The following is a 13,509-nucleotide window of genomic DNA, read 5'->3' as shown; positions in this document are numbered from 1 at the left end:
ATATACTCACTTTCTCACAGAAAAAGAAGGCACAAAGTGTTCAGTATTAATGTGGAAACTTTAAAAATAAAAGCCATTTTGTATCTGAGATGCTTTCTACGCTGTTGGCAAACGTTAAAAGTTAGAACATGTGAGCCAGCAGAATCTCATTGGGGTCAGGGAGTTAGGATTTCCATTTCATAGTTGGCAACTGCCATTTCTCAGCTTTGTATCAAGGTGAATTCCAATTTTCCACAGCCTGTTTTCATAATTGGAAATACTACAGCATGAATCACTCCTTCAGTTGCTTGGTTGGGGCATCAAAATGTCATTATTAAATATTAACATCTATTCCTGAGGTTTGGCTGCATAAAGATTCCTGTTTCTTAACTTCTGTCTCTCTCTCTGTTTTTTTTTTTTTCCTTAAAAAAGAAAGTCAGTCCTGCGTAGTACTGTTGTGTGTAGAAAGCACTCAGCAGGCTGTGACTGGGCACAACATGTTATGAGCATTTGACTGATACGGTGCCTGTTCAGGATTCTGGGAACATCACTGAAGGCAGGACCTTGGTCTGATGGGGAATCCAAGGTCCATGCTAAGATATTAATCATTGTGAATCTTGTTCAGGATCCTCTCTATCCTCCCAGCCTTTCCTTTCAGAATGGTAAATTCAGGTGTGGGACAGAGGAAAGGACTCATTTGTTGTACTGTTGCCCTTTAGTGCTACTGGTCTGCTGGAAGAGCCTGCTGAGGGGCTATTGAGGCCAGACACGTGCTTTTCTCTCCCTCAGGTCATGCTCCATGAAGGTCACTTTTGCATTTCTGCAGTCAGAGGATTCCTGTGTGCAGGGGGCTGTTGCAGACCTTTGGAAAGGAGGCCCCCARTTTGTTCGCTGTCCACAGGCCTTGTTCCTAAACCTAGGAAACAGGACCATATAGTATAGGAGCAATCGCATGAGCCCTACCATACCTGTGCATACTTTTTTCACTTGGGTGGCTTTACCAGGATGCCAGATCAACTTGAATACTGGATTCTAAAAAAGCTGCATCTGTTTTACTTGGCAACAGGCTTGGGAAATTGGTTTGCTAAGAAACCATGTATTTTATCGTAAAAGTAGAGTGACATACAGTATGGCACTGACAGTAATCCATTAAACATGACGGTGTGAAGAGTTTGAAGTTCACTCATTTTATTTTGCTCTACACACACAGATAGTATACTCTGGTTTTTGAAAGAAGAACCATGACTAGATCATACATGATGAGAAGTTTAAAATCTGTTTCTGGTTAAGGCTGGCAATYATTATTGCATTTGTTACAAAGCAGAAATCAAGCTTTGGTAAAAGTCAGCCTTTTTCATTCACTTGAATAGTTAGTGGTGCTAGTACAGTGTAAACTGAGCAGGATTTGGCTCTGACATTCAAGCACAAGCATTCTTTCACAACAACCCCCTTCTGTTTCTGTCCCTTCCTTGTAAGCAGTAAATCTGTCTGGGCATTTTATTATACTTTTCCAAATGTCGTCAGAATGTGCCAAGTACAAGGCTAGAGTTTCTTATTGCAGTGCAAGAATTTAACAGTGAAAGTTTCCATATATTTATGCAATCACAGATGCAGATTTTTAAATAGCTGGTAGTGCTTACATAAAGATATAGAAACATCTGAAAAATGTTTATTTTTCTGTATGTTGCTTCAGCTCTGATCAATTTATGTTTTCTTTTGGGAAAATAATATCGATCTTAAAATTGGAATGCTAGTTCAAAATCCTTCAGTTGCTGCAACAGAATATTTCACTCRGGATGAAGGGTCAGAATTATGGGCGTGATCCTGCTTCTGCTGAAGCCAGTGGTTAAATCCCTAATTACCTTCAACTGGAGCTAAGATCAAGCCTTCTCTTTTGGAGAAGTCTATCTTGAACAGTCAATAGTCCTTAATCTCTGATCTAAAGCACTCCCATTTAGTAAAGTTTTAGTTCCGTTTCAAGCCTGGAGCCATTTAGCTGAAACTGCATTTGATACACGTTCTGGATGCCTGTTTGCTGAGTCTGCTTAGGACTTTGCTTCTATATTCTTAAATGCAAAAGAATATATTTGTTGCTGCTGCACCTCTAGATTGTTTTCCCACCATGTTTTTGGAAAACAAGAGCTGCATGTGGAAAGATGCTCTTTCTACATGCAGATTACATGTGGATTGTAAAGAGGTCCCTTAATGCAATCAGGGGTGTTTGAGACAGATCTGTAAAAGGCCTAAAGTGCTTGAAAAATAATGTTTTTGAGCATTTGAGAGTTTGAGTTTTTTTTTTTAAGGGACAATACTTACAAATAATCAGATAGTGTGTATGTTTCATAGCTTAGATGTTGACCTCTGAGAAAGTGTTAAAAAGCACGCAATTTAACATGGGTAGTGTGACACTAAAAGTGAAACTTCAATGTTTCTGGAGATTCACCCATCTAAAACATAATTTGTCATAGGATTTGTTTAAAAAAGAGATTAAAAAAAGTAAACAATAGGTTCTGTTTTAAAAATTCATATTTTTATCATTTACTTGTTTTTTATCCCTACTCAAGGTTTTGCTGCAACAAAGTAACACATTTTTAAGTAAAGAAGAGTTTGGGACTCTCATAAGAACATCAGAAATCAGTTATAAGTAGAACATTAACTATTGTTAAGATTTGCAGTAAAATAATGAGTTGGGAATGGTGTATACATCTAGCAGTGGTTTGCAAAATCTGAAGACCTTTACCTCAGAGAGAGTACATGTTTAGTGCCAGGTTGAGCTGTTGACTGTGAACTAGTTGTTCCTCTCAGTTTACATTAATAGTTTTATGATATGTTCCTGGGCAGAGTTTAGCTGATCAAGTTCAGATTGAAATGGTAAGTGATAACCAAAAAGTTATGGAGCAAGTGATCAAATAATTGCAAGGCATATTATTTCATGAAATCTTTACTGGGGCCTTCAACAGGCAAATTGCTGTTGAAATGAAGGCTCTTTCCCCTCTCTTCCCTCTGACCCCTCTGCTTTGCCTTTCTTTCACAGACTTTGTCTGAGGTCCAAAACAGATGTGTGGGGTGTAGGGGTAGGCTATCAACCATTTTTCTGATGGTGTGTTCTTCCTCTGGCTCTGCAAAAAGTCTGCTGGAGACTGTAAAACTATTTAGAGGTGCTTCAAATATTGAACTGTTGTTGTGCCCATCACCCAGCCCCCCAAAGAAGTGGTAGAAAAAGTGATCCTTTCCACAGAATCCCTGAAGAGGTTATTGTAAAGTCAAGGAAGTACTAGTATCACATCTCTGTGCAACAGTATTAAAAATAGGACTGATGCAGTTACCCAGGGAAAGCTTTTGCGCAGCTCTGATTCTAGTAGAGATCCCAGGGTAGAGTAGAGCAAAGAGAGGAGTTTGGGGGGGGGGGTTCTTCCCCTCCACTGTTTCTTCTTTGGGATATTCCTGTAACTAAGGGAAGTATTAATGACTCTGTTCTGTGAGAGATACTCATTTTCCCCATACAGCTTTTTCAGATCCTGTCCTCTGTTCTGTAGAGACAAAACACCTTTGACGTACTTGGAGATACTGTTATCTCCAGGAGATGAGTATGTTGAGTTTTTTTGTGTTTATATTAAACTCTGGTTAGCACTCAAGGGAGCTATACATGCATCAAAGGGAAAAACTGACTCTTAATCCAAAAATAGTCCCTGTTCTGTCTGCCCAAAGAGCTAATTTTTTCCCATTCCTTGTTATTACCTGGTGCTTTAAGTCTCCTAAGGTCGACCTACTAGCTTGTGTTTTCAGAAAGAAACCTCTAAGACTTTTTCAAAGCTGCGATTTCTGTGTGATGCCCCTGCTGGGAAGCATGATGGGAACTGACCTCTCTGATACGCAGGATTTTCCTTCTGCTTGTTGAAGATGGAATGCTGCTTACCTGCCAGTTCTGTATATGTCCCACRTGAACACATATGCCTCTTCTACAACAATGTGCAGAAGGCTGTTTTCTGTCCATCAAAACTTAGCATATTTGCCCTTTGGCTTAAAACTAGAAGTAGTTTTAGAAAGGCGGAGGCTGGGCATCATCTTTGTTGCCAAAATTATGGGAAGCCTGAGGTTCCATCTTATGTTAGAATTTGATCTTGTTATATTTGTCCTAATAAGTGGAAGCGAACTAAAGAACTACTGAATCATCTGTAAGTACAAGCTGATGGGTTTGACAGTGTTTCTTTAAGTCAGTGGACCCTCAAAAGTTATAAACCTTTCTAGGCAGTATTGTTTTCCTTATGTAGCCTCTTCCACATGGGGAACTGTAATTATGGTAAGCATTGTGAATGTGTTTCATGCTGTCCTGTAGTCTTTTGGAAATTCAGTTGTTTGTATAGACCCATGGCAAAAAAAACTACCTTTCTCCTGCACTCTGTAACTGGAGCAAAAAGCAAAGCAGATAAAGGTCAGATAAAGGTCATATGGTCATAGACTTTACCCCTTCAGACATACTTACCCTTTCACCATCCTCACTGTAGAGGCTGGAGAAAACTCTCCAAGACACCGCTGCCTGGCTTCTTATATTGTAGCTCTTCTAGGGAGAGATCAGTGGACAGATGCTCTCTGTAACCCAGTTAATATTGATATATAAGTTACTGCTTCTCCTTTCAGCACTATACTGTTTCAGATGTCTCAGCCTGTTCCCTTGATATCTTTGAATGTCTCACTTTCCTCTTTATCCTCAAGTTGATTAAAATTGGAGTCCTGATCTTGCCTTATGAAACCAATACATGAAATAGATACGTGGTTGCCGTAGTTGGCTAGTGTCTTATAGGCATCTTAGATGAAGTGTCCTTTCAGAAGTAATGTAAAGGAGGAAGTAGTAATGTGTTTAGGGAATACATCAGAAGAGTACATCCCATGGACGAAGGTGAGGGGGAAGAAAGACATCATCATGGGAGAAGTGATAATCTGCASGCTAAATTGCTGTAATAAGTGAATGAGGTCACTTAATAGGATAAAGTCGGAAAGGAGTGGAGTACAGGTACGTGATATTGACAGCAGTCTGGAGAGATTTTATCTTTGTGGAGTGAAAAAGGGGTCAGTGAAGCAATTCGAGAAGGATGCAGGCAGCTCAGAGCAATAGAACTGGCTGGTAGGAAGGAGCAGCATGAGGATATGGGAAAAGAAGCTGGGAATTATTTCATTGAAAAAAGGGGAATGGAAGGGATGATGTGTGAAAGGAAGCATTTTCAGCTAAGAAGAATGCCTCTTTTCTCATGCTCTCTCTGTTTATCTACCTGTACTGTGTTCTAGGCCAGAACTGTATTTTCCTCTGTGTTTGGAAGGTGCCTTGCATGCTTTTGTATGCTACAGAAAGTAGGTAGCATACAGTAGGCTATTATTGCCTATATAATAACAGTCTAGATTTAAAGTAATAGAAGTAGCTTTTCTGTCTGTAAAGATGCTTCCACCAAAACCTAGGATTCTTGTACGTGTGAAAAGTCCATGTGAATTCTTTCCTCTAGTAAATCATCAGCAGTGGGAGAATATTTTCTAGTTTATGATTTAGTTGGCCCGGCCTCACTCTAATGGAGAGTTATTTGTGTTACAGTTGGTATTTACAAACAGGAGATGCTCCAGAAGAAGAATGCTGTCTTGGTGGATGGGGTTGTCCTAAATGGTCCAATAATGGACTCGAAAGCAGGAGAGAAGTTTGTGGAAGAGGCCTGTAAGATTATAATGGAAGAAGTAATCCAGAAAGCTGAGGATGTAACAGAGAAGGTAAAGTCTTTGTTTTTGAAAATTTGTAACAGATATAATGAGCAATAAATCTGATTTTTCTAAGCTGTATTTTATTGCACTTTAAAAGGCATCATAATTGCTTTTAGTGTGTGTCTGGCTCTGAAATGAAAGAGATAACCTTCCAAATCAAAAAAGATCATATTATAGAACCATCTAATAACATAATTAGCATACATATTTGCAAGAAAACTGTTTCTTCATCTCGAAGTACGATGGTCACTTTGTTTGAGTTGACAAATGGATGCAGTTTTTTGTTTTGGGTGTGGGGGGGATGAGTTAGTTTCTTTATTCCTTAGGAGTAAACTGTATTAGAGAAGGAGGAACAGTGGATGTGGCACCACTGCGGAAAGGCAACACTATGAGCTTCCTCTGGGTTTCATGGAACCCCCTGCTTACGAGGGTGTATTTGGAGAGGCTCTGAAATGAAGCACGCTTGCCTGGGGGTGTGCACTGGTTGCTCCCACCCCTTGGCAGAACAACACCTGAAAATGCTGGGCCTTTAGCTAAGGACAGAATTCGACTGCAGGGCTCTTGCTGTTAGCTAGAATATACAGTCATGAGCATGGTAGCTTGGTTTTCAGGCTCCAAGCTGACTTTTTACATCCCAGCATGCCAGCAGGTACACCTTCTCCTCCCTGTCTTCTCCTTCCAGCCATCCATACCCCAGTCCTTATTCAAGGTCAGGGGATGCCTGAGATGCAATAAAACTTGAGATCCCAATTAGACCATTTTATCAGAGACATTTTCAGGTGGCATGCTACACTGCAACAAACAGTTTTTCTGAAACCAGTGCTGACTGTGGTGTTTATGTAGTACCTTTATAACTCTTCCTCTTGGCTAACCTGATCATTGCTGGTGTCTCCCCCCTCCCCATCATTAGGTTTGTGAATGGCGGGCCCCTGAAACACTGAAAATGATTCTTGATCTGGAAATGAGGGACACTGGAGAATCTCATCAGAAGCTCTTGCAACTCTGTCAAGATGTTATACAATACAGCGTCAAAACCAGTAGGAATTTGATTTCTAGTGATCTATTTTGTTGTACAGTAATGTAAGAAGGCAGGATAATTTATATGAAGTTTCGTTACCTTTCAGGAAACCAGAGGTATGAGTGTCTGTCTTCTGCCTGTGTATACATGTATGCAAACATTTGGTTGTGCTTCAGCTGTTTGACTGAATGCTCATCACCAGAGGCGTCTGTGGTTGACTGGAATGYGTAATCACGGCAAACCAATCAAAAACTAATTCCTGTAGTGCTTAAGCATTAACATTAATGGTAGATATAGCCGAAGTCTTGTGAAAGTTCTCTAGACAGGTACGATATAACAGTTTAGCAGAACAGACAGGAGAAGGACCACTGTGTGTGACTTTCTGCTGTCTGAGTAAGGAGGAGTGAAGTCACCATCACTGCCCTTACACAAATAAGGCTGCATTCTTAGCAGTGATTACTCTACATTTACTATTGCTCTCTATTGAGCAATAGTCTTAGAGGGTGTTAATTTGCTGATAGGCAGCAATTCCTGTTCCAGACAGTGTGAGAAGAGTATGCAGTGTTTCAGAGACTGTACATGACATCTTTGCAGGATTAGCACTCTACAGCTAACCTTCCTGCAGCATGTACTATATAATTAGATCTTAGCAAAAAGAGATGAATAACATCTGTTCAGGAAATAGTGTAGTATATCAGAAGCTCAGGATTTCAGATGCATAGCTTAGCCTGTATTTTGGAAAGTGTGAAGGACCTTTGATATAATTAGTTGCCCATTTCCTGGGTTTGTTCCCTGCCAGAGTCACTGTTGCTACAAAATARTAATTTCTCAAAAAAATAATTTTGAGAGTAAATTGACACCTTTGAAAACTACTGAAAAGTGACATTACTGATCTAAAGGATCAGTGCACTAATTTTATGCAGATAGCATTACTGAGGTACTGGAACATGTTCTGTTTCTTACTTTTGTAAATTGTCTTCAAATTTTCATTTGTTACGTTGTGTCACCTTAGAAAGGACATTAAAAATAGAAAAATATGCTTTGCACATGGTTTTTAATATAAGTAGAAACATTTATGAAAGCCTCAGGTATAATATGCATTAAGTCGTACAGCTTACCCTCTTCTGCACGTAAAAGTACCATGCTGTGGGTTAAAATTTAATTAGTGACCCTCTTGCTGAGCTGACTTGCTTTAATAGTCAGCAATAGACYAGAATTCTCTCATAGTGTAGTTATATTCCAGTTTTTCAAGGCAATTAGATGCTTTCTATGAACTTCTCATGTTAAGTCTACAGCAAGATTTTCCAAACTCCTGTACTGCCTCACTCTGTCAGTACTCAGATGTCTGTGGGGATCACAGGCAGAGCTGCCTGGAATTGGCAGGTTCCTGTGTTTTGAAGCTTAGCAAAATTTGGCTGAATGTCCATCGTGGCCCCCATAGACCACAGTTAGAATCCACTGTGTGTACTCAGTTGTCGATCACTTTCTTTTTTTAATTTGTAAAATTTACRAAAAAACCCCATTCATTCTGTGCACTAACAACATCTCTTCTTGTTTTGGGACCAGAAAATGCTTTTAAATTTTACTTTCAAAAGACTGTCTAACCTAAGAAAAGGAAAACAAGTCCAGAAAATACTGAGAGAATGGTAGGATGAATTGTTGTGCTTTGCAGAGATCTATGTTCAGCTGAGAGGGCTTGTGATATGTTCTCTTTTCATGTATATTCTATCAATGCTTGCTTTTCATGTTTGTATTTTCAGGTCATCCAAGATTTTTCAATCAGCTCTATGCCGGAATAGATTATTACTCTTTAGCRGCTCGTTTCATTACAGAAGCACTGAACCCAAGTGTGTAAGTGTACTTTTTTGTCGTCTTGGTGATGCATCAAACATGCTTTTTGGAATTGCAGCTTTTTTTTTTTTTTTTTCCTCCTGATTTGTTTTCAGTGTTATAGAGGAGGTAGGAATTATGCAGGAATTTGGGAAAGAGAATGGTCTGGGTTGGCCAAATAGCTCACCCGAAACTTGGCAAAGCAAATGAGGCCTTTTTTCTAGTTTGTGAGGTGGGGTTTAAGAGGAAAGATCTGTGGTTTTTTTTGTTGTTGTTTTGTTTTGTTTTGTTTTCCAACTCTTTTAAACCTAGACTTTTTTCTAACTTAGTGAATAAAAATGAATTTATCAGACTTAAGTGTTTATTTCTTTTGAAGCACTCTGCACAGAGTTGAATGCAAATGGTTACCTGTCTACAGTTTACTTGCAGATATAAAGCCTAAACAAAAATGTAACTGTTGCTTGCAGTAGGTTAAAAAAGCTGAAATTTAAGCATGTGACCTACATTAAAATCAAATTCTGACACTTCCACTGTCAAAGGAATACATCAATGTGATGCTGTCAGGAACTGAGCAATTGCTCTACTGCATCACATCCATAGTATATTTAGTTTAGAGTTTTACTGCTGATGGTTGTCAGTTTCTGATACATCAGAGAAAGGTGCAAGAAACCTCTTTATTTAATTTTAGCAGCATTCTGTGGCAGGGGTTCTATAGTCTTAATACCAATCACAATGCTTTTGTTTGTTCAGATATACATATGAAGTATCTCCTGTATTTCTGTTAGTGGAAGAAGCGGTCATCAAGAAAATGATTGAGTTCATAGGCTGGGAAGAGGGTGATGGCATATTTAATCCAGGTAAGAACAGTTCGGATTTTCAACCTGAGTTATAAACCAGCAGATACAGTAATTCTATGAACATTTGATTCATGTAGAATATTTGCAAATGCATGCAAAATCCAATGATGCACAGATAAAACTATTTCATCCGGGCTCTTCTAATGTGTTTCTAGTAATAATTCTATAAATCTGATCAGCAGCTGAATGAAAACACTTCTACACTGAAAAATAATGTGAAAATTAATTTTTTGTAACTGAAGCCCTTCCTGATCTTATTAACAACAATAGGAACAGTTTTACTGGACTGAGTCATCTATTGACAATCAAGGAGCTGATTTAAGTACCAGATGTCAACCAGTGGTGTGTGAGGGCACTCTGTATCCTGCCTATCACTTGTGGGTGCCAAAGTTTATCTTAGTGGGAGCATCAGGAGCTTAACTCCTTTGAATGTACAGGCATACCTCAGAGATATTGTGGGTTCAGTTCCAGACCCCTGCAATAAAGTGAATATCACAATAAAGCAAGTCACACAAATTTTTTGGTTTCCCAGTGCATATAAAAGTTATGTTTACACTATACTGTAGTCTATTAAGTGTGCAATAGCATTATGTCTAAAAAAACCCAGTGTACGTACCTTAATTAAAAAATGCTTTATTGCTTAAAAAAAAAAAAGTTAACCATCATCTGAGCCTTCAGCGAGTCATAATCTTTTTGCTGATGGAGGGTCTTGCCTCGATGTTGATGGCTGCTGACTGATCAGGATGGTGGTTGCTGAAGGTTGGGGTGGCTGTGGCAATTTCTTAAAATAAGACAGCAATGAAGTTTGCCGCATCTATTGACTCTTGCTTTCACGAAAGATTTCCCTGTAGCATGCGATGCTGTTTGATAGCATTTTACCCACAATAGAACTTCTTTCAAAATTGGAGTCAATCCTCTCAAACCCTGCCGCTGCTTTATCAACTAAGTTTATGTCATATTCTAAATCCTTTGTTGTCATTTCAACAATGATCACAGCATCTTCACCAGGAGTAGATTCCTTCTCAAGAAACCACTTTCTTTGCTCATCCATAAGAAGCAACTCCTCATCCGTTCAAGTTTGATCATGAGATTGCAGCAATTCAGTCACATCTTCAGGCTCCACTTCTAACTCTAGTTCTCTTGCTGTCAGTTCTAGTTCTCTTACTGTCAGCCTGGCCATGAAGCTTTGAAGCCAGGCATTGACTTCTCTCTAGCTGTGAAAGTCCTAGATGACAGCATCTTCCAATAGAAGGCTGTTTCATCTACATTGAAAAGCTGATGTGTAGTGTAGCCACCTTCATCAATTATCTTAGCTAGATCTTCCGGATAACTTGCTGCAGCTTCTACATCAGCACTTGCTGCTTCGCCTTGCACTTTTATGTCATGGAGACGGCTTCTTTCCTTAAACCTCATGAACCAAGCTCTGCCAGCTTCCAGCTTTTCTTCTGCAGCTTCCTCACCTCTCTCAGCCCTTATAGAATTGAAGAAAGTTCAGGCCTTGCTCTGGATTAGGCTTTGKCTTAAGGGAATGTTGTGGCTGGTTTGATCTTCTATCCAGACCACTAAAACTTTCTCCATATCAGCAATAAGGCTGTTTCGCTTTCTTATTGTTCGTGTGTTCCCTGGAATAGCACTTTGCATTTCCTTCAAGAACTTTTCCTTTGCATTCACAACTGGACTAGCTGCTTGGCGTAAGAGGCCAAGCTTTCGGCCCGTCTTGGCTTTCGACATGCCTTCCTCACTAAGCTTCGTCATTTCTAGCTTTTGATTTCAAGTGAGAGACGTGCGACTCTTCCTTTCACTTGAACCCTTAGAGGCCATTGTAGGGTTATTAATTGGCCTAATTTCAATATTGTTTGTCTCAGGGAACAGGGAGGCCCAAGGAGAGGGAGAGAGATGGGAACGGCCGGTCGGTGGAACAGTCAGAACACACACAACATTTATCGATTAAGTTCGCTGTCTTATCTGGACACGGTTCGTGGTGCCCCAAAASAATTACAATAGTAACAAAGATCACTGATCACAGATCACCATAACAGATATAGTAATAATGAAAAAGTTTGAAATGTCGCGAGAATTACCAAAATGTGACACGGAGACATGAAGTGAGCACATGCTGTTGGAAAAATGGCGCCAACAGACTTGCTCGACACAGGGTTGCCACAAACCTTCAATTTGTAAAAAAAAAAAAAAAATGCAATATCCCCAAAGCGCAATAAAGTGAAGCTCAATAAAACAAGGTATGCCTGGAACTGTGTTTTGAAATGTTATGAACAGGCAAACCAAACARTATTTCTTAAGCTTCTTGATAGGTCAGTTTTCAAACTTTCTGTAAAGGAGCATTCCAGCACAATGTGTGGTAATGAAGCATAATGATATTACTTTCCAGATTATTCCTATACCAAATTATTAGCTTAGATGTGAAGCTTTCCTATCTAATTTGGGGGAGAGCAAGGTAATTAAATGAGTAAATGGTTTTAACACCCTTTCCACCCCTTCCCTCAACAAAAAAAAAAACCCTCCAGTAATTCTATTCTACATGTAAGTAGTAGAAAAATAAATAAACTAGAATCCCCTGGAAAACTTGTGGGGTAAAATTTATTAAGACTATGAATTATTTTTTGACTCAGATTTTGATGTGTATTTTCAGTAGACTCGTTGGTTTTACTGCAGAATTGCTTAATTCAAACTTACCAGGATCCTGTCAAAAGATGTGCTTTTTTGTGCTAGTTCTATATGTTTTTTTATTATTATTTTCTTTTTGTTCTTTTAAGTGAAGAAACCCTGTCCAGGTCCTTGGGCTTCCCTTTACCCTGCAGAACTTCCAGTTCCCACTCACCATTTTTTTTTTTTTGGTAGACTTTTTCTCCCCTTAATACTTTGAGACCTGGTTGCTCAAGAGATTTCTTCTGCTCTGTAAGGTACAACCACAGTTGAGCTCAGCACAGGTGGCTGAGCTGGCATTGCTTCAGTATAAATCAGAAGGAGCTGTGAAGGGTGTTCTCTGTCAGTGCAGACTGTTGGGTCACAGTTCTTACCTCTTTGGAAAGCACCCCCAAAGAGGCTTCAAACCCAGTCTGTTTTCATGCATGCTGCAGAGCCCAAAGTTTCTTTCTTATCTGTAGGCTTTTGTGGGGGAAGTAAACTATGATGGATGTGTCTCTAGGCTAATTCTATCATTTATTTTTATTTTATTGTTTTGCTGATCAGTCAGACACAGGATGGGTGCCAGGACTGTAACTAATATGATGTTTGTGTGTCTCTTTCTGCAGGTGGCTCTGTTTCTAATATGTATGCTATGAACTTAGCTAGATATAAATTTTGCCCTGAAATAAAGGAAAAAGGGCTTTCAGGCTTGCCAAGACTGGTCCTGTTCACTTCAGAAGAGGTAAAAACAAAACAAAAAAGCTTTTGTTTTCATTGTAGAACTTCAACAATGAATTTTGTTTTTCAGTGGATGCAAAATTATATAATTTGACTGTATATGTCATGGGGCTCTGGTACAATAAATTTGTCATCAGTGTATGATATGAAGCATGGGAGCTATGTGGGAAAGTTTGATGGTAAATTTACCTGCAGAAGCTCTCTTGCTGTCAGAAGGAAAACAGAGGTTCTTGCTCTTGAACTGAACTGAGCAAACTGCTGATACGAGAATAGGTTGTACATGAACCTGAAGTAGAATACATGTAGGATATTGTGGAGATCTGCTGTACTTGATTTCCCACAGCATAATATCTACCAGCAACCATATATAGGTTTTGTATGTCAAAGCTTTTTCTCACAGCTTTAATTCATTCTGAGCTGAGCAGTTGTGAACCTGTGAGATGGCTCTCTGCAGCTCCCACTTTCTTATATCTGAATGCAGATTGGCTGTGGTAGCAAACCAAACCCAGCATAAAGCATTTGGGCAAATCTGCTGGATCTTTAGACAGCTCTTCTTTAAATTAATTGAAAGTATCTGGCTAGTTTTAAAGTTTTTGAATAAAATCTATCCAAACTGCCTGAGGGGAAACAGTTATGTTCATGCATTTCTTCAAGTTAATCTTTTTAGAGGTTCTTTTCTTTCACCTGTCCCTCCAACTT

General features: G+C 39.2%; 1 protein-coding gene across 1 annotated transcript in view; it reads left to right on the top strand.

Moving 5' to 3' along the window:
• Window positions 1-13,509, top strand: part of GADL1 (glutamate decarboxylase like 1) — an 87,136-nt gene that overhangs the window by 6,375 nt on the left and 67,252 nt on the right. Inside the window, exons 2-6 of the mRNA XM_026064202.1 lie at window positions 5,561-5,730; window positions 6,632-6,758; window positions 8,500-8,590; window positions 9,320-9,426; window positions 12,699-12,814. Coding sequence (XP_025919987.1) covers window positions 5,581-5,730; window positions 6,632-6,758; window positions 8,500-8,590; window positions 9,320-9,426; window positions 12,699-12,814 — 591 coding nt within the window. The 5' untranslated portion in view covers window positions 5,561-5,580. The remainder of the gene's footprint in view (window positions 1-5,560; window positions 5,731-6,631; window positions 6,759-8,499; window positions 8,591-9,319; window positions 9,427-12,698; window positions 12,815-13,509) is intronic.

Source organism: Apteryx rowi, unplaced genomic scaffold (assembly GCF_003343035.1).
Source record: "Apteryx rowi isolate R43461 unplaced genomic scaffold, aptRow1 scaffold_210, whole genome shotgun sequence".
NCBI classification, from domain to species: domain Eukaryota; kingdom Metazoa; phylum Chordata; class Aves; order Apterygiformes; family Apterygidae; genus Apteryx; species Apteryx rowi.
This window is presented reverse-complemented; position numbering and strand designations above follow the sequence as displayed.